General features: G+C 52.0%; 1 protein-coding gene across 9 annotated transcripts in view; it reads right to left on the bottom strand.

Moving 5' to 3' along the window:
- The window catches only part of TMEM94 (transmembrane protein 94), a 34,793-nt gene extending 13,782 nt beyond the window's left edge, over positions 1–21,011 (bottom strand). For 6 of the 9 annotated variants that reach the window (XM_032429562.1, XM_032429567.1, XM_032429563.1 and 3 more), the window contains exons 1-2: positions 5,989–6,239; positions 135–254 (exon numbers count right to left, since the gene is read on the bottom strand). In XM_032429562.1, coding sequence (XP_032285453.1) covers positions 135–254; positions 5,989–6,042 — 174 coding nt within the window. In that variant the 5' untranslated portion in view covers positions 6,043–6,239. Of the gene's footprint in view, positions 1–134; positions 255–5,988; positions 6,240–10,021; positions 10,152–11,452; positions 11,549–20,384 lie in introns of those variants that run through there. The other 3 variants (XM_032429566.1, XM_032429564.1, XM_032429565.1) reach the window with 3 other exon arrangements.
- Positions 21,012–21,411: the final 400 nt, after the last annotated feature.

Raw genomic sequence — 21,411 nt, 5'->3', positions numbered from 1 at the left:
CTTCTGAGTTGTAGCGAGGCTTCAGTTGGGTCACGCCGCCCAGCGTGAGCACCGGCTCCCGGGCCCGAGCCTGGGCCTCCCACGCCTCTCTGCCATCCCACCTCGGCTCCGGCTTCCCCGGGAAGAAGCTTCACCTTCCATGTGAGACATTTCTTCCGTTCTTTCAGGTGTCCCTCCAGCACTGTCTCCAGCTGCTCCTTCAGGATGCCGAGGGCCTTCCGGGTAGACAGGCCCAGGGCCAAGGGTGGCTCGCCCTGGAGGAAGCAGGCGAAGCAGACAGCATTCAGCATCGCCCCGGAGGCCCCAGGGCACTGCCCAGAGAGGCCCTCCATCGCAGGCCGCAGGCCGGCCCTCGTCATCCCTCCCCGAATCCTCCCTCCTCTTCCTCCACCAGCCCCCCAGCCCTCAGGGTGTTTGCACAAATCTCCACCACGTTAAAAGTCCCCTACTCCTCAAGGCCAAGTTAAAAACAGAAACACACGCAACTTTCTCCACTCAGTGTTTCCTAACCCACCTTCCAAGGCCATCGGCATCTCCCGGCCCCACACACTGCTCTCGCCCCTCACATCCCCATCGACCTCTGCTGCCATCTGTGTATTTCAGGAGCCAAAAAATAGTGGGGTTTTTTGGTTTTTTTTAAGTGGGGAAAGGGGAACTAACAAGGAGACACTAGCTCTTCATTGTTCCCAGGTAAAACCATTAAGAAAAAACCCACCACATACTGTTTCCACCATTTCACAGACGGCAGCATATCGTGACACTCTGGCATCAGGAGGGACACATCTCAGACAAGGGACAACTGCTCCCAGGGAAGGACCTGCGACGCCGCCTTCTGTCACCGAGGGTGGCGGAACAGGGCACAGATGGGGTGGTCCTGGGCGGCACTGGGGACCACCCATGCTGTCCTGTGCGAGCCTGGCCTGGCCTCTCCTTACTGACAGCCCCACTCCTGGGCCTCACCCTGTCTTCTCCTTCTCTGACTGGCTCTTCTTTCCCCTCCATCCACCCCACAGCCCATCCCGAGGATATCTTAACAAATTCACGTACGTTTCCAAGACAACCTTGGCCGCCATCGTGGAGTCTCCCACCACACCACCAAGCTTCCAACTCCTGAAGTTTACCTCCAGGCACAGCCCTGAATGCTGACCTGTTTACTCAATGGCTGCACTGCTGTTTCACGGGCCCCTAGGAGTGGATTTGACCCAAACCCTGGAGTGTGGCCCTCCCGGCTGGACAGCCCCGCTCCTGCAGTGACCACCGCCCCCTCCCACCCCTCAGTGTCCACCTCTTCCAAGCCAACGGCAACATCCAGTCAGAGCAGCGCACATTGCCTCAACCGACCCCTGTTTATCTTTCCAATCGAGCCCAGACTCCGGGGCAGGACCTGTGATCCACCAGCTTCTCCAGCCTCCTCACCCGCGTTTCCTCCATTCCTGACGCGAGCCGTGCTCTCCAGCTCGGGTGCAAGTACCTCTACGTGCTTTCCCTCCCTGGACACACGCTCCTGGCCCCAGACACCTCTCTCTTCCCCTTCAAGCCTCAGCTCGAACGTCACCTGCTCTGGGAAATTTTCCCAAAGCCAAGGACTGCACTTACGGGGAGAGATTTGTATTCCAAGAGCACCCTGGGCAAGCTGGCTCCCGGTCTGCATTGTGGAGAACTGTCATTATAGATTGACTCGTCTGGCTCTCCCACCAGACTGCCAGTTCCTTGAAAACAGGTACTGAATTCTTCCCTCTCCATATCCCTCCAACTACCTGCCGAGACAGTGCCGGGCACACAGCAGCGGCCCCACGGCCACCGGCTGGATGAATGGAAGAATGAGTACACACATAGCTTCAGTGATCTCGGTGACACGTTAATCAGGGGTTGTCAACCCGGGGTCTGTAGCAGAAATACCTGGAGCTTCTAAAAATGTGGATGTCCAGGTCCCACCCCAAACCTACCGAATCAAAACTTCTGAAGGTGAGGCCGATGCACACATTGAATCTGACGCACAGATCCCCAGGTCGGGGGTCCTGGGAAAAAGAACACCCCTGGGGAAGGAGTGCTGGCGGAGAACTGGGTCTTTCCCAAGAGCACCAATGTGAGCTCCCACCAGGAAAGGTTCCTGAGCAAGAGGAGCAAAGCCCTAGACTTGGGGCACTAAGAAAGGGGCTGGGGTTATCTACTGAGTCCTGACCAAGGGTGGCTAAGCTGGTGACTCCCTGACTACCTCAGCTCATGGCCCGCCCCTGCTCCCCCTCTGCCTGCCCTGGGGTCTGCCCTGGCTTTGCCCACTGACGTTCCAGACTTCCTCCTCCGTGCCTGTCTCCGTAGCCACCGCTCTCCTTGGCAGCCTTGCCGCTCACAGGACACACATCTCCAAGACTAGAAGGGGCTGCTGCTCGGGGGCAGTACCCCAGCAGACCCACCCTGGGAGGACGCACCTGAGTGGAGCCCCCACACTGGCCCATTACCAGCTTTTTCGGCCTGAGGGATGAGGATGGGCTCCAGAGTGAGCCTGGCCCCAAGACTTCCCAGATCCCTTGCCTAAATCTCCCCTAATCCCTGCTCTCCATGCTGGCTTTGGGGGATTATGAAGATAAGAGCTGCTTCTCCCCAGAGGGGATAACTGGTTATTTCAGCTCAGGAAGATATGGCCCTCTGGGCAGAGGGCCCACACCCCAGTATGGGTAAATATTCTACTCCAGAGCATCTACCTCCCTCTGGCAGAGATCCTGGGGCCTTCCTGAGAAGCTGTGGTCCAGGACAGATGAGTATCAGGTAAGCTCAGGTCTGTACGGCTGCCTCCCTGACTCCTGGCATGGAAGGGGAGAAAGTCTCCTGCATGGCGGGAGGAAGAGAGAAGAAGGGGACCAGAGGCCTTCTCGTGTCTAAGGGGCTGGCCCAGGGGGTGACGCCTATTCCACCCAACCCAGGAAAGAAGAGGATTTGGAAAGCACAGCCACTGCGAATGGGGCCTCCCATATTGCCCCTCCCCACTGCCCCCTTCTCCCTCAGGCTCCACTTTGTGAGCTCTCTCTCCGCAGGGGGAGAGGTGAAGGTTCCCAAGATGCACTTTCCTGGGCCAGGCCTCCAGAAACACTGCAGTGTGAAAATGTCCTGGAGGCAGGGAAAGGCTGGCCTGCAGTGGTGGAAAGGCTGCCCGCCAAAGAGACAAGAGACGGGGATTGGGCAGGAGAAAGGGAGGGTAAATCCCAGGGGCTGCAGGTCACGTGGGAAGCCGACGGGTCTGGGATGAGGACCATGCTCGGAAGGCAGGCAAAGGCTCAGGGGGCAGCCAGGGAACCAGGGGACCCCCCACGCCCCCAGCCAGGCCTTTAGACTTTGGACATCAGCAACTCCCCTCCTCTTGTCCTGTGGCCGCCCTGACATCCGCCGCCTCATTCCAGGTGCCCCCCTTCCACAACCCAGAAATGGATTCACTCTCTCTCTCTGCACCCAGGTTCCTAGCACCTGCACACTGCTGCTCTCCAGGTTTGGGAGGTATGTGCCAGAGGGGGCAGATGCTCCTGGGGCAGGGCCAGAGGAGGCCCGCCGAGCTGACTGTGTGCGTCTGCCCACGCATGTTTTGTCTGGCCAGGAACACCAACTCCAGACTGGCGATTAAAGACAGCCTAGCAGAGGGAAAATAGCCACTCTGTAATCACACGCCTCCTGGAGAAAGTGCCTGCCCGGACAGGTAGGCCCTGGGGCAAGGACACAGCCTTCTGGGCCAGCCCACTCTCCATGGCCCCAACCACACTTCTCCAACTGCCTCGGCCCCTCAGTGACATGGAAGAACAACACCTCACCCTGTCTCCAGCAGGGGAGTCCCAGTTACGGGTAAAATCACTGTTTCTCTCATTGTGCTTCCCCGCCCTGCAAGGTAAGAGCCAAAGCTGAGGAACTTGGTGGAACTTCAGCATTTTCAAAGGAAATTAAGAAAGGGCCCTGGGCGAGCAGGGCTCTGCCTGCCTTTCTCAAAATACAAGTTAGGCTGGGCACCCGTGGGGAGACCGTGCAAGGACGCATATGGTTGGTTTGAGAAATAAGGACCCAACTCATACACATGCCATCTGAAGGTGTCCTTTTCTTGCCTCTGGGGCCAAGAAGGGTGAGAAAAACTGTCCCAGCCTTAAGTACCCAGAGGGAGTAAGAGATTCTTCCTGTCTCCCAGATGTTCCAAATCTCCCACCCCACCCCACTGCCAGACACCTCCCAGGATGTTCCTGGGGAGAGGAGTGATGGCCAAGCCAGAACTCTACACCACAGGGGGGACCGGAGCCCGCCTCTCCACTTACACCAATGCTTTGCAGGTAAAAGCAACCCCATCCCGCTTTAAATGCTCAGGCTCAACTGGACCCAACAAAGTAACTTGAGGCTCTAGGAAGCCCAGGCTCAGGAGATGCTGGCCACAAATGCCCATCAAGAGCTGGGCTTCTCCTCCCTGTTCCATCATCAAAGGGGGACCCTGGGGGTGGGGGCTGGGGGGCACCTGGGTGGCTCAGTCAGTTAAGCATCCAATCTTGATTTTGGCTCAGGTCATGATCTCAGGGTCATGGGATTGAGCCCTGTGATGGGCTCCGTGCTCAGCGTGGAGTCTGTTTGTCCCTCTCCCTCTGCTTCTCACCACCCCGGCCCCCTGCCCTCTCTCTCTGTCTCTCTCTCTCTCTCAAATAAATAAATTAATTAAATCTTTTTTTTTTTTTTTTCAAAAAGGGGGACACTGAGAGGGCATGGGGATTTAGATGAGAAGGGTGGGGAAAGAACTCTTATCTGTCCAATCAGAACTGCAAAAACCCCGCTACTGAACAGGACCAGTTCTATGGGGCCTGATGCTGAGTGTCTGGGGCAGTCTAATGAGTCTTCCCAGAGCCAACACCCCTGAACTCTCTTGCACCCCCTCGTTCAGGTTTCCCAGGTGGCCCAGAGCCAAGAGCCCCTGGCCCCCAGCCCTCGTCCTTTCAGGACTCCTCACAGGCTCTGTCCCCACGGCCGCTGTTTTCCTTCCCACTTTCACCTATTTTGGGAGCAGAATGCAGGTCCCATAGGCACAGGTAGATAGGCTAGGAATTTAGACTGTGACCCTCAGCCTTGACAACGTCAGAGAGCTAATTAGAACTGGCTGGCCCTGGGGCGCCTTGGGTGCCTGTCAGTGAAGCGTCTGCCTTCGGCTCAGGTCATGATCCCAGGGTCCTGCGATCGAGCCCCACGTCTGGCTCCCTGCTCAGCAGCAAGTCTGCTTCTCCCTCTGCCTCTGTGTGCTCTCATGCATGCACTCACTCTCTCTCTCAAGCAAATAAATAAAATATTAAAAAAAAAAAAGAACTGGCTGGCCCCTGAACCAGGTCCCCACCATCACAGCTTTCTGGGCCAGTACAGTTGGGGAGGGGACCCAAAGATGGACTCCAACATAATGCCTAAGTCACTGGAGCTGGGTCTTTTGTAGTAGCCATGATAAATCTCTTCTGAGCTTGGCCAGACACAAATCTTATCTTCAGCCAGGCAAATCAAAGCCTCAAGCTTCTTTGTCTTCAGGGCTCAGGCTGACCTTGGCACTTCCACCCATCTTCTTCCTCTTGCAGCCACCCAGACTAGGAAGAAATCAGCCGGGCCCTGGCTGCTCCTATCTCAATGACCCATGTGGTCCAGCAAAAAAAGAGCCCCCTGCCTGGCCCTGAGGAGCGCTGATATCCAGATCCGGGGCTTCCCGTCACCTGTGCATGGAGACCCAGGTCCCAGCTTAACTGGACAGGATGCCCCACCGGGACACGCGGCTCCGGTCCTGCTCTGGGAGCCTGGCTGGCAGCTCCCTAGACACACAGGCATTGTGGCTCCCATTCTCAGCCTCCCTCTTCGGTCCTAGCTACCTCATAATCTGAGCTGCCTCCGGTTCAGCACCCATCTTCAAGACTTGTGGCAATTGCTAAGCCTAAGCCTTGCACACAAAGCAGAGAACAAGGCGTTTGTAACAGAAATATAAAACCAAGTTAGCATACTCACTTTGGTGCATTTGCCCTGATGGGGCATCCATAGCTCTGTCTGCTTAAAGAGCATGGGGTAGAGCCTGAGCCACAAGGAGTCCACTACAGAACTTCCAACACCACCCTCAAGGAGAGAGAAGAAGCAGGAACCAGAGGCGGGGGGGGGGGGGGGGGGGAAAGAGAGAGAGAGAGAGGAGAGGAAAAGAGGGGAGTGGGCCAGGGAGCGTGGGAGCGATGAGCCGGAGCGGTGCCGCAGAGGATCCGTGCAGAGTGCAGCTTTAGTCTGCTGATTAATTCAGCCTATTTCCAGTCACGCTGCAGATTTAGGGAGGGAGGAGGAGGCAGTGCAGCAACAGGGCTGTGGGAGGGAGGGAGAGGCAGGCGAGAGGGAGGGAGGAGAAAGTTTGTAGATGCTCCGCCAGATGCCCAGGAGCTTGGCCCATTCATCAGAGGCCACCGAGGGGTGAGCGGACGGGCGCCCGCAGCCAGCCGGGTGTGCGCGCATGGGGAGGAGGAGACTGTGCTAGAGATGGCTGTGGGAGCCCGAGGGCAACCATGGCACCCAGGGCTACGTGGGCTCTCTCCCAGACCACCCCTCCTTGGGCCCAAGTCACCGGGCGAGGTAGGTGCCCGCCATCCGTGAGAGCTCCCCGAAATCGCTCAGAGACTCCCAGTATGGAGCCACGCCAACAGCAGCTCTTCCCACACTTATAGCTGCAGGAAGGAGGGGAGGGGGGCCTTGCCCGTTATTAATAGCAGCACATCCAGCATGGAGGGGGGGAGGACTGGCAATTGGGAAGCCTGGAGCAGTGACTTCTAGGAGGCAGAGCAGGGGGCCAGAAGCCAGCAGAAGAATCCAGTGGAAGACTCCAGCAGAGACTCCAGCAGAAGGGGGAAGAGCCCGCAGACAGGAAGGGCTTCTGAGGATTCCAATACCTAAGACCTAACACCTTCCCACCAGGTTGCGGGGGGCAGAGGGGGGGAGCACCCCCAACAGCAGAGCTCAGTCAGCAGCTGATAAACGCACAGTCACATTTAGACACACCTGCCAAAGGGCTTCTGAGACAGGAGAGCCCTGCGGACATGAGGCCTCGACTCCCACCCAGTGACCTGTGGCTCCAGGAGCGGCCAGCAGAGCCTGCGCATCACTCTGGGACCCCGAATCTGACACACGGGCGGCCCTGGAAGTAGACTGGAAACTTCTCGGCCTGTGTCCAGGCCACCCTTAGGAAGGGGCTGCAAAACCCCAAGGGAGAGGAAGCAGCCCAACAGGTCCAAGAACTAGAGAACGCAGGCTGGAGCCTGAGCGCTTTTCTCCAGGGCCCTGTTTCCCAGACAACACCCACAACACCATCTCCACCATCTCCACCGTCACCAGCTGCAGGGAGGTGAAGAGAGAGCCTCAGCTGAGTTCGAGCCAGCCTCTCCTCGCCCCCTTCCCTAGCACAGCTCCCTGGCCCCCCGCCCCACCTCTGCCAAATCCAGATCTGAATGGGAGCAGGAAAAGAGGGGCCAGGCAGTCCAGAGGGTCAGGGCAGAAGGTTCCCTGAGGTGCAGGCCAGGGGGAGGAGGGCTCAGCTGTGCAGTGGGCTGCAGCCTTAGCAAACTGCCAAGGAGAGCCTGGCACCCCCCTGGCCCCTGCTCCCAGGCACACTTCCCCTTAGCTTTCTACCAAGGCCCCGCTCTGTGGGCGTCACAACTAGGCAAACTCCGCCTCCTGCATGACAGGCCCTGAAAAGAATAGCTCACAGGGTCTGAGGGCTCTGCAAGACTCCCCTCCTGCCCCCTTCCTGCACGGCCCACCTCAGCAAGCAAAAAGGGGCGCACTGCACCCAAGAAACAGAAACCCAGATGCTCACTGCCACAGCACGTCCACCACAGGGGACCGGGGACAGAGGAGAGGAGGTTCTGACGGGGGGACACAGAGGACTGGGAGGTCACGATGGGGGGTGGGGAGCAGTTAAGCAACCAGCAACAGCCACGCTGATCCTGGGCTACAGCCAGGGGACGACAGGCCCCTTTCGATCAACTTCCGCCATCCAGCTCTCTTCATTCCCACGCCTCCAAGAAGCCCGGACTGTTGGAGGCCACGGGGTAATCTTTAGAAGCCCATGTGTACAGCTCACAAGCCATTTCCGGTAAAAACCCTGTCTGGTTCTGTTTCTTAGTTGCTTGTACAACTAGTTCCTCAGCTGGACTATCAGCCTCTCCAAGCCGGGGGTGACCTCCCCAGGGCCCAGAGCTCCACCAACCCCAAGGAGGTATTCCATGAATACGGCTGATGATATTTCTAGTTCAGGACTCATCTCTCCAGAAAGACAAAGAGGATAAGGAAAAATCCTGTAGGAAAAATGGCCCCTGAGAGCTATCCATCCTGGGCTCTCAAGCGTTCTTCGCCAGGCTTGAGAGAGAAGCCAGCCCACTGGCTCACAGAACTATACTTCCCCAACTCGGAAGTGGTGTTTCGGCAACAGGCTGGAACCAGGGACAATACTGTCCTGTTTTTGAGACACTCAGCCTCACCCAGGTAGGCCACCACATCACACAATAGCAAAGCTTCTAGAGGGTGCCCCCCTGGAAGTGAACAGCTCTTGCAATTGGACGCGGCAGCCTTGCACCCAGGCTAGGGGAGAAGTCACTATGGCTGGTCCCCTCTGTGCCAATCACTCATAGGATGGACACCTGCAGAGCGGTCAGAGCTACCTGTGAGCAGGAGGCCGCACACTGCTTCGGGTTCAGGCCTCCAAGCCTGCTCCACAGCTGGCCCAGAGGCATGGGAAGCCTGGAGCTGGACGAGTCAGCAGGCAGCCGGGCACCCCCAGGGACCCAGCGTGTGGACCCACAGCTCCCTCTCCGGACCTTCCAAGATCTCTTTGGCAGGAAGGTCGCTGTCTGTAAGTTCAGATTGATAAATACTTACTGGGCCCTTGCTGCATCCCAGGCTCTATGCTAGGAGCCAGGGACACTGGGATGAGGTGGGACAGATAGATTAGTTCAATACACGGTGGCAGGAAGAGTGGTGGAGATACTATGAATGCTGGAAGGAGGGACGTCTGGAGGGGGGAGGAGGGCTTATCAGGAGAAGGTGATGGCTCGTGAAGAAAGAATAGGAGGAGTTTGTCAGGAAAAAAGCAGGAGCCTAAATGTGGACAGTGTGCCCAAATTCTGAAGCATTCAGAATGACTAGTGCTAAAGACCAAGGCGGGGGAGGCTAGGGACGTGGGGCCAACAGGCAGCAGCAGGATGATGGTGAGCTTCGCCCGCCACACTCAACATTTCAGCAGGCGGAACGGAGCCACTGGTGACTTTTAAGCAGAGGTGACAAAGGTCAGCTCTGCATTTCGGATACCTTTCTCTGACAGCAAGTGGAGGAAGGAGATCAGAGACAGAGGAACCCATAGGAAGCTATGGCAGAAGTCCAGCCAAGAGATGGAAAGACCCCCTCTGGGGCAGTCTCCATCACAGGAAGGATACTCTGATGCCAGCAAATCGACTGCCAGGCGAGGGCAGCGTACCTGGAGGCTGGGAGGCGTCCTGTGTCAGGCTGGGAGGAGGGGGCCGACCTTGTGGGTGCCTGGGCCTCCTGGCTCCTCACCTCCAGCTGGTTATGCAGCTGTGTTTGGAGTCTGACTGGGGAGTTCTTCCCTAACCACAGAGAGGGTGCCTGACCATACTCAACATGGCTCAGCAGGTTGGGGCAGAGCCCTAGCAAAGAGCAAACAAACGAAATTACACACCCATGGGCAAGAAGTGGAAGACTGGCTCGGAGCCAACCCAAATCAGAAACCTGCTCCCATGCCGCTGTGCTCACCGGTCCCCACCCTTTGTCCTGTGCTCCCAGCTCCCCGAGAGCTTCCCAGCCCAGCAACAGCACCCTCTTGGCGGGGGGGGGGGGGGTGTCGCCATCCCGTACCCCCATCCTCAGAGCCACACCCCCTCTCTCATTTTGGTTTAAAGCCCCCCAGAAGAGGACCTCCCAGGCCAACACAAGTAGAGAGAGTCCAACAGAGCCACACAGACAATACCCATCAGGGCACCAAGCACGGCCCTACCGTGTGCTTCTCCTTCGGATCCATGGGCCCAGAGTACTGCAGGCATGCCCAGATGAATGCGGTCACCCCCAAAAGGAAGGCTCCTCCCCAGCATGGACAAGGCCCAGTGACTCTGTCACAGTCGCAGCATCTAGAGAGAAAGCAGGGAGACACCCCATAAGTCCAGGTTGCTGAGAAACATGACAGTGTTGTCTACACAGTAGAGTGGTACATGGAAAAGACTGGAGCCTGGGGCACCAGAGCTCGGCCGGCCCTGTCCTGGCAACACAGCTTCCCTAGGCGCTCAGCCTCGGGCGGATTCCACGCTGAGGCTGGGAGGGAGAGGGCTTCCCCAAGGCGCGCTGGAGGGCTGAAGCTTCCCTCCTTCGAACCCTCATTTTCAGAGACACACTATGTTTTGCTCTGCATGTGCCCTTACTCACTGACTTGCAGCAAGCAGGAAAACCCTTGGCTTCCCAGCTTTTAAAAAATAAAGATTACGGGGCGCCTGGGTGGCTCAGTTGGTTAAGCATCTGCCTTCAGCTCAGGTCATGATCTCGGGGTCCTGGGATCAAGTCCCACGTCAGGCTCCCCACTCAGCAGGGAGCCTGCTTCTCCCTTTCCCCCTGCCCCTCTCCCCTGCCTGTGCTCTCTCTCGCAAATAAATAATAAATAAATGAATGAATGAATGAATGAATGAATGAAAAGAAGCCCAGCCTTCCAAGTTCCCACCTGAGCTTTAAAAAAAAAAAAAAATTAAAATAAATAAAATAAAGACTAGGGGCGCCCAGCTGGCTCAGTTGTAAGTTTGAGCCCAAGCTGAGTGTAGAGATGACTTAAATAAATAAAAACTTTATTTATTTATTTATTTTAAAGATTTTGTTTATTTGACAGAGAGAGACACAGCGAGAGAGGGAACAGAAGCAGGGGGAGTGGGAGAGGGAGAAGCAGGCTTCCCGCGGACCAGGGAGCCCAATGTGGGACTCGATCCCAGGACCCTGGGATCACGACCTGAGCTGAAGGCAGACGCTCAACGACTGAGCCACCCAGGTACCCCAATAAATAAAAACTTAAAAAAAAAAAGTAAAGATTAGGAAAACAATTAATTAATTTTAAAAATAAAGGTTAGCATTAAGGTAAACTGGACCCCACGCACATGTGCCCGCACCCACGCACCCACACACGCACACCCACACACACACGTGCGCACGTGCCACAGAGCTGCGCCTCTCGTGTGCTTTGCTGACAGGGCAGTGCTCACCAGGCACCTGGCAGACACCTGCCAGGATGGGTGCTCCAATCTGACAACCCCCCCCCACAACCCCGGACCCTCACCCATGTATCCTGGCAGCCAACCCACTTTAACAATTTCAGGCCAGGGAGTGTTTGGGTAGAGTGCCCCTGAGTAATCTGGTTTGGTGCCCAGTGACAACTTGTGGAGAAGGCACTGACCTGCTGACAGGGGCAGTTCTTTCTGGGGCCTGTAGCAGAGCCTCGGTAAGTGGAGCTGGTCAGAAGCCCAGGAGAATTGATCCATAAAAGAACTGTCTAGAAACAAGAAAAAAGCTGCGTCCAGAGACCCCAGCCAGGAGGCCGAGGCTCTGCGGCCACGAACCCCATGCCAAAACCCCATGTGATCCCTCACAAGGCAGCACTAGTACTGCCCCCCGGGCCTGCGCTTCCCCGTCTCTCCCGACCCCTGCAGGCCCTCTGCAGCCGAGGTTCGGAGCTGAGTGAGCTAGCCCCGGAGGGTCAGCCGCAGACAGGGACGCTGGAAGCAGCTGCGCGACGCACTGACATTTGGTCTTTGGCAGCCAACGGAAATGGGATCCTGAGAGGACAAATGCGCATCTCCCCAAGGCCGCTCTGACTCCCGCAGCCCAGGCCCTGTTTACGAGTACAGCTCAAGGTCCCCGTGCACCCCGTCCCAGCAGGGGCTGGATGAGGCAGTCGCCACACAGGGCAAGGCACCAGAAGCCAGATGGGGATTGTGCTTGGCTCCTTCTGCCAACACAACAGGAGTGAAATAACTCTGCTGGACTTGGAACCGCAGCGTGCAGAGGGCAGCCAGGAGCAGGACATTTTTCTAAGAGTCTCTGTTTTCCCATCACTCCATAGGTGGGATTCTGGGAAAGAGCGGTCCTCAACTGTCTGATCTGAAACCAGCAGCTAAATCCTTAAAGGGCCAGTTCTACCCCTGGTCCATTGTGAGAGAAAGCACAGGTTTCAAAGCCAGATACCCCTGGTTCAAATCCTGGCTCCAACATATATCAAACACCAAGTGACCTCAGCAAATTACTTGTCTCTCTGAGCCTCAGTGTCCTCATTCATAGAATGATGCCTATCTCACAAAGAAGCAACAAGAATGACATGAAATATTATATGCAGAGGGTCCAGTACGGTAGTTAGCAAATAGTAAGTCTTAATAAATACTTGCCATTACTATCACCAGGAAATGAGAAATATGAACAAAGTGCCACCTAGGTGAAGAATAAAGACTCAAAAGGAAGGAGAAGAGGGGTGCCTGGCTGGCTCAGTAGGTAGAGTATGGGACTCTTGATCTTGGGGTCATGAGTTCAAGCCCCAGGCTGGGCCTAGAGCTTACTTAAATAAGAAGAAGAAGAAGAAGAAGAAGAAGAAATAAATGAAAGGCATAAAGATTGCAAAGAAACATGTAAAACTGTCTTTATTTGCAGAAGACTACATCATATAGGAAAAATTCTAAGGGACAAAACAAATAAGTATGCAAGGTTACAAGATACAAGGTCAAAATACAAAATACAAATATAGATTAAATTCCTGTATGCTGTAATGAAATATAGCGAATACTTAGGAATGACTTTTAAAAACATATATGTAAGGCCTGTTGAAATTCAAGACCTAAATAAATAGATATGCCATGTTCGTGGGTTGGAAGACTCAATATTAATATTAAATAAATATTAATTAAATTAAATGCTAACATTTATATTAATATATTCATCCCATAACCCTGAGATCATGACCTGAGCCAAAACTAAGAGTCAGATGCTTAACTCACTGAGCCACCCAGGTGCCCCCAATATCAATACACACCCATTAGAATGATTACAATGAAAAAGACTGACAATATTTAGTGTTGGTGAGGATATGAGCTCATAAATTGCTGGTGGGAAGTCACGTGGTACACCCACTCTGGAAGACATTTTGGCAGTTTCTGATAAAGTTGAGTATCCACTCACTAGATGTCCCAGTAATGAAAACATACTTCCTCAAAAAGAACTGTATACAAATGTTCATGGCATCTTTATTCAAAATAGCCAAAAGCTGGAAACAATCCAAATGTCCACTCACACGTGAATGAACTGTGGTATATCCATACAATGGAATTCTGCCCAGCAACCAAACAGAATGAGGTATTGATACACACAACAATGTGGCTGAATCTCAAAAACATTTGCTGAGTGAAAGGAGCACAAAAGAGCACATAGCATATGATCCCATTTCCATAAAACTTAGAACAGGCAAAATTAATCTATAGTGACAATAAGCAGATAAGGGGTTACCTAGGGTCGTGGGGAGGGAAAGACTGCAAAGGGCACAGGGGTCTTTTGTTCAATATCTTGATTGTGGGTGGTGGTTACAAGGGTGTATACATTTGTCAAAATTCTTTGAACTATATACTCAAGTAGGTGCATTTTATCATGCGGAAATAATGCCTCAGTAGGTAGAGTTGATTTCTAAAAAGTAAGGTGGGATCTAAGATCCAACTAAATCAGTTCTACCAACCTCTGAAATGCCTAGCACATGCAAGTCTTGGTGGATAGAAAAGAGAAGGGTTGATGAAGGAAACAGACATTTATCCAGTGCCTACCGTGTGTAATAACTGTATGCATTCACTAAGGGTAAGGAATGTTCCTGTTTTCACAAAGTATAAAATATGGTCCCTTCACAACAGGGATTTATAATACAGCCAGGTTTTGAAGATTCTGAGAAAATATAACTAATATTCAAGTTGGCATTGACATACTAAATGGGAATTGCAAACAGGGGTGGGGGTGGGCCAGGAATCCCTTCCTAGAAGAGGCCAAGGCCCAGGGCACCTGGGTGGCGCAGTTGGTTGAGCAGCTGACTCTTGATTTTGGCTCAGGTCATGATCTCAGGGTTGTGGGATCGAGCTGTGCTTCAGGCTCCACGCTCAGCTTGGAGTCTGCTTGAGATTCTTTCTCCCTCTCCCTCCTGCCCCTCCCCCAGCTCACGCTAAATAAATAAATAAATAATTTTTCAAAAACGATTTTATTAATTCATTTGAGAGAGAGTATGTGAGTAGGAGAGAGAGGTAGAGGGAGAAGCAGGCTCCCCGCTGAGCTGGGAGCCCGATGCAGGGCTCGATCCCTGGACCCGGAGATCAGGACCTGAGCCGAAGGCAGACGCTTAACCACTGGGCCAGCCAGGCGCCCCTAAATAAATAAAATCTTAAAAAGAAGCAGCAGCAGGAGCAGCAGCAGCCGCCAAGGCCCAAGCAGTGCACTTAGGAAAGCCTCAGAGCAAGAAGAGGGAGAACAACCACAGCAAGAACTAGAAGTCTCAACCAAGGCACCGAGGAAGAAAAGCATGGAGCCTTTTTGAAAGATGGTGATCTGGGGCGCCCAGGTGGCTCAGTCGGTTAAGAGTCCGACTCTTGATCTCAGCTCAGATCTTGATCTCAGGGCGTGGAACCTGCTAAAAAAAAGAAAGATGGTGATCTGATCTGTTCAATTAGAGCAGAAGACCTAAGTAAGAGAGAAGAAATGAAGGACGACATCAAGCAGGAAATCAGGAGCCAAAATGCCCAGGCGTATGGAGGCCAAAACAAAGTGACCGTGGGGAGGGGCGCCTGGGTGGCTCAGTCGTTAAGCGTCTGCCTTCGGCTCAGGTCATGATCCCAGGGTCCTGTCCGTGGGAAGCCTGCTTCTCCCTCTCCCACTCCCCCTGCTTGTGTTCCCTCTCTCGCTGTGTCTCTCTCTGTCAAATAAATAAAATCTTAAAAAAAAAAAACAAAGTGACTGTGGGGAGTCACCGAAGGTTCCTGAGAGGGTCCCGGTATTTTAAGAGGGTAGAGAATGGATCAGAGGGGGAAGGGAAACAAATTACAGGCAGAAGAAGTAGAAGAAAATTATAGTAATCTTGGTTTGCCATGACGAGTCTCTAGACAAAGGCAGCATAGTAGGCCGTGGAAACAAAGGGATGGATGCTTCCTGCTGCCAAGTTCAGAACCAGCATCAGAAAGAGCTAAGGGGGGCGCCCGGGTGGCTCAGTTGTTAAGTGTCTGCCTTGCGCTCAGGTCATGATCCCAGGGTCCTGGGATCGAGCCCCATTTCGGGCTCCCTGCTCAGCAGGAAGCCTGCTTCTCCCTCTCCCACTCCCCCTGCTTGTGTTCCTGCTCTCGCTATCTCTCTGTCAAATAAATAAATAAAATCTTTAAAAAAAAAATAAAAATAAAAAAAGAGCTAAGGGGGTGCCCAAGGTTCAGGTTGAGGGTGAGCTGAGGAGTTGGCTGTCCTAATTCCTTCCAACACAACCTTCATTAGCTGTGCTTTCCACCGAAAACACAATGGGGTGGACTGCATTCAGCTGAGTTGCTGTTCCCAAAGGGTACTAACTGATGGACTGATTTCAGCTGGAGGGAGGTTTTTAATAACAAGGTTCTATCCTTGATGGCATCCTAATCAATATTTTTTTTTTAAGATTTTATTTTTTATTTATTTGACAGAGAGACACACAGCGAGAGAGGGAACACAAGCAGGGGGAGGGGGAGGGGGAGTGGGAGAGGGAGAAGCAGGCTTCCTGCAGAGCAGGGAGCCCGATGCGGGGCTCGATCCCAGAACCCTGGGATCATGACCTGAGCCAAAGGCAGATGCTTAATGACTGAGCCACCCAGGCACCCCGAGCGATATCTTTTACATAATTGGAGCTGTATAAAAAAATGGAACAGGCTGCCCTGAGTGGCAACGAGCTCCCCAGCACTAGAGGGATCCAAGCAGAGGCTGGGAAATTATGGAGATAATAAATACATCAGGTAGCAAATAAGAGATAACCTTTTATGACGTCTTCTAACCCTGAGACAAGGAGATCAAGAAATCCAGCAACTTCTACACATGAAAAGATGCTCAGTTCCACTTATAATAAGAGACATCCACATTAGACTACCCCAAGAGAACAAAGTTTGGAAGGCCTTCACCACCGACTTCAAGGCTTATAAAGCCACAGTGATTAAGGCAATGTGGTATTGACTTGGTAATAGAAAATCCAAAAATAGATGCAGATATATATGGTCAATCGATTTTTGAGAAAGCTGCAAAGGCAGTTCGATGGAGAAAAGGTAGTCTTTTCAACAGACTGCACTGGAAAAATTGAACATTCAGATTTAAAAAAAAAGAACTTGGAAATACAGCTTGCACTATATACAAAAATTAACTAACAATGGATCCTACACCTAAATGTAAAACTATAAGAAAAGATAGGAGAAAATCTTGGTGACTTTGGTTTAGATTTCTTAAATATCAAAAGTACATCCCACAAAAGAAAAAACTATTAAGTTGGAACTGAGTGGCTGGAGACAAGAGTGGGAGGGGAGAAATTTGACTGTATATATTTTTGTACCTTTTGATTTTCAAACCATGTGAATGTATCAAATGTATCTTTAGAAAGTTAGCAGCCTCGCACTTCTGGATATATGCCCAGATGAAGTGAAAACAGGGACTCCAACAAGTATTTGTACCCCCATGTGCATAGCAGCATTATTCACAATAGCCAAAAGGTGGGAGCGACCCAAGTGTCCATCAATAGATGAATGGATAAATAAAATGTGGTCCACACGTACAATGGAATATTACTCCACCTTAAAAAGGAAGAATATTCTGTTATATGCTACGACATGGATAAACCTTAATGACCTTACACAAGGACAAATGTTGTGGGATTCCTGTTATTTGAGGCTCCTGGAGTAAGCAAACTCATACAGACAGCAAATAGAATGGTGGTTTCCAGGGCCTGGGGGCAGGAGGGGAGATGAAGATGTAGTGCTAATGGGGACAGAGTTTCGGTTTGGGCAGATGAAAAAGTTCTGGAGATGGATGGCGCGGATGGTTAAACAACAGTGTCAATCAATATACTTTATGCCACTGAATTGGTTAAAATCGTCGATTTTATGTTATGTATATTTTTCTACAATAACAAAAAATCACTAACTTCTGATTCTGATTTTGCAATTCGCTGTGGTTTATGTTACTAAGCAATATTCTCCCCTTTAGGGATATAGATGCTCTTTTAAACACACCTTTGATTTTCTCTCCAGTGTATATCTTTTCCAAGTATCTCCCAATATTTTTCCGTTCACCTCCCTACTAATGGATATTGCTATCACGCATCTCTTTCTCAAAAGGATCCTGAAATTAAGAAAACTGGGATCATATAATTACACTAAGATTTCTGGTTTCCCAAAGGCCGCTGTAAGCCCTGAAAGGGTCTCCTTCCTTTGGGCACCCCCGACTCCCCCACCACTTGGGTCTCCGAGGCTAGGGAAACCCAAAGCAATCAGTGTGAGATGGGCCCAGCTTGAGACAGGCGTCCTGGCGGGTCTAAATCTGGCCCTTACCCTACTTGCCGTGCCATGTGACCAATACTGTTTACTCCTGTCTCAGCAGCCACAGGCAAAGCTTATTATTACACAAACCCCTGATCACCAAACCACACATTCTGGCTGGCGGGTCAGTTCCGGAAGAAAAACATTCCTGCTATAGCTCTGGCCTACCCTTTAGTTCACCTGTGCTACTAGAAACAAATCCAGGCTTGGAAACCAGGGTTCAAACAATGTTTTTAAAGGAGCCTAGCTTTTAGGTAAAGAAAGACACTCTCAAGGAAACAACACTGAGACAATAACAAGATAAAAAATATTGACACACATTTACCAGTGGAGAAGTGCCAACCATGACCTAGAACCTTCTCACTTGAACACCAGGAATGGAGTTAGAGGCTTTGGGTCTTTCCAACTCGGACTGCTTGTAAGAGCTCATCCTCCACTCACCAGGTAAGGTTCAAGAAAGCCTCCGGTACACGTAGTATTTACACTAGCGCTCCTCCCCCTCCCTAGAAATTGCTTCCCAAGGCCAACGTTAGGGAAAGAGCAGTGGGGAAGAACGAAAGGATCATGACCTTCACTTCTCATTAGTTCGGCAGGAGTTAAGCTTTCCAAAAGGCTGATTCTCAACACTCGGACCTGGCACTCCCTAGCAACTCCTCAAAATAGAAATGTGAAGGGCTTTCTGTTTTCTTCCATCTCACTGCCCAGCCCTGGCTCTCCCTGTCTAATCTTCTGATGTCGGGTCACCACAAAAACAAGGGGCAGGGTAGGGGTGGGGGGAAGTTCAAGGGCAGTTAACTCTCAATTATTTGGCAGCTGATTATCAAGGGGATGGTTTGTACTTCACCTCCCTAGTGAAGGAACTGTTCTGTGGTATCCACCAGTTTCTCTATTTGAAGTTCTAACAAAAAGAACCAGTGAACAAGGAAGTTAAAGCTAACACAGCAGCTAAAATAAGACTACAGAGAATTTGTGGATTTTATTTGAACATGCTGCCCCTGTTCCAGGGTTAATAATAGGCTACATTCTGATGTGTTCTGATCTGTAGAGTGATTTGCACAGTGATTCCATGGGCCATTTTTATTTGATTCTAGATGAGAACCTTACCTGTGTCATTGCATAATAATAAAAAAAAAATTAAAACTACCTGTTAGAATACTAAGATCAGCCCTTCTTTTGCCAAGATTACCATAAAGACATACCAGAGTGGTACTTCTTCCTTCCATGGTTCTCAAGCTTTTTCTGCCTCCACACTGTTCTTATAAAAAACCCATCCCCATTAATAACACTACAACAACATTATAATTGTTTCCCCCAAAAAACGGAGGAAGAGGCTACCTTGCTCTGACTCCTTGCCTTCCTGCCCTCTCAAATGATAATCATTGAAATCATTTCACCCCAAAATATATAGAAAGACCACAATAAATATTAATACAAGAAATCAGTCAGGGAATACCTGCTCGTTACTTACAAATCATGCAAAAATGTATTAAGAACCTAGTAAGTGCTAGCCCCCGGGCTATATATACCTAGAGATAGAGATCCTCCACATAGTATCTCTAATGCAAGCCATCACTCTGCAAGAAGCTCAGAGAAGTTAAGGAACTTGATTTCTCAATCACACCTAGAAAACAACTGATCTGGTGGACAAAGAACTTAAGAATCTAGACTTCAAAGTTCCAGTCCTGACTCCAGGTGACCCTGGCCCTGCCCCTTTGCCTCTCCCAAAAGTTACTCTCCACCTTTGTAAAATAAAAACGTGAAAACTCCTCCCTCCCCACTTCCACCGTCTAAGAGTACCCGGGGAATGACTGAAGTATGTCGCTGCAGCTGAGTGCGTTGGACAAAGCATGAGAAAACTCTCATCTCCCCCGATGCAAAAATCACAGGCTTGAAGGAAAACTAGATTCAGTACAAAGCTCCCTCCTTTTTTCCCCTAGAGCCACACAAAAACTCGGAAGAGAGGGTGGGATGCAGCAGCACGTGACCAAATCAACGCACACGCCAAAGTGCAGCCTGTGGTTCCACACCAATGAAAGAAGGGCAGGGTTTCCCTGGCATCTGGCACCCGGCACCCGGCAGGGGCTCACATCGTGGCACGCGAGGGACTGCGAGACTGGACTTCAGGGGTGTGCGGCTGGGGAAGGAGGGCACAGCGCACAGCACGGCAGTCGGTTTGCAGGATGACAAGTATGTTCCTATAGTTGCTTCTAAGGAGTCTTTAAACGTTTCTGGAAAGACGGAAAGAAAAAAAAAGGGCAGGGCACGTTCCAGCTGCGCGGTCGCCGCTCTGGGTTAAGGCCCTTCGGCTCCATCCGCCTGGACGCGGGACGCGCGGTCAGCACGAGGGCCCGGGCAGCAGCTGAGAGCGCGCGCAAGGGGCACAACGGTCTGAACTGGGGCCGGGGGTGCGGGTCCCCAGAGGCCCGTAAATACGCTGGGCGTCGGCGCTGGAAGCCCCCTGAGCCAGGGCCCAGACACCACAAGACAGGGACAGGGATTCATTGTTGGCAGGAGGCTTCGATCTGACGCGGGAGCCCCAAAGGGCCAAGCGAGGACCGAGGGCAAGTGTGAGCACCTGGGGAAAGGAAACGGCCAGGAGCTGGAGGCAAGAGCCCGTCCCTTGACTCCCCCTTCGAAGAGATCCCCCGAGGCCAATTTTTGGGTGCAGACCCCAGACTCCTCTCTCTTTGGCCAAGAATCCAGAGGGCGTGAAGGCCGAGCCCCACGCCCCCTTGCTTCCCTGCTCCCCTTGCTTCGGGCCACGGGCTTTCTCGTACTTACCGGGGCCCGGGGGCCTGTCTTCCTCGCCCGCGTCCTCTTCCCTCCCTGCCCCCTCCTCACTTCGCGTCCCCTCCTCCAGGGGCCGCGGCCATGTCCGTTGCTGGCAACGCTAAGGGGGCTTGCCTCCCTCCTCGGACAACCCAGACGCCGCTAGCAGACTAAAGTTCTGGACGCCGATTGGTGGAAATCCGAGACGGGTGGAGATTCCTGGCTTCTTACTGGCTGTGGGGAGCGCTAGACTGTAGCTGAAACAGTCCCTCTGGGAGCCTGGCGGAATTAAGGGCCGAGTGATACCGGCGGGAGAGTAGGGACCCACTGTCCATCCATGGGTGTTTTGCTCTGGCGTTTTCAGGTGCAGAGGCCCTGACTGGAGGCGAGGGTAACGGCTTCCACCTCAATTACTTTTCCTACGTATATCCTAAAAAGATAGAGCCCCGCCCAAATGATTTTTCTTTTTAAAATCAGCCCTTTTGTAGAACGCCACTATCTCCTACATCTTCTAAGCTCCCCTCTTGTTGCTGTGAACAAATGTCTAGAGACACCTAGCTCAGAGACCTCGGAGAGAGTCCCCCAGAGACTAATACTGCAACCAAACCAAAGCTGGAGAACCTAAGGCAATACTTCAGTTTTCCCTTCAGCTCAGCTGTACTCTAAAGGGAAAAACAAGTTTAAAAAAAAAATTTTTTTTTCCCCCCTAGATAATTAAATAAATCACTTGGGAGAGCTCTCTTGGGAAAACAATGCGAGCCTGTGTCAGTATTTACTTCAGTTTTCCCAGAGATGGAAATCTGGAGACTTGGTTTTTTGTGTCTTGTTTTTCAATCTGTTTATAAAATCAGAAGAGGGTCATGGCTGGCCCTGGGAAGTAAGAGCCCCTTTCCCCTATTAATGAATTTAATTATGTAATTAAAATCTCTCTTCTCAGCTGAACAGGAAGACATTTTGGTACCTAATCTTGTGTTTCAACTGTTTTAGCAGTTGCTTAAAACAGTGATAGAATCATGTTACCCTTATGCACACAAAAATC

This window comes from Phoca vitulina, unplaced genomic scaffold (assembly GCF_004348235.1).
Source record: "Phoca vitulina isolate PV1807 unplaced genomic scaffold, GSC_HSeal_1.0 scaffold41, whole genome shotgun sequence".
Lineage (NCBI taxonomy): Eukaryota > Metazoa > Chordata > Mammalia > Carnivora > Phocidae > Phoca > Phoca vitulina.
Note: the sequence above shows the minus strand (reverse complement) of the source record. Positions and strands in the feature narration are given on the sequence as shown.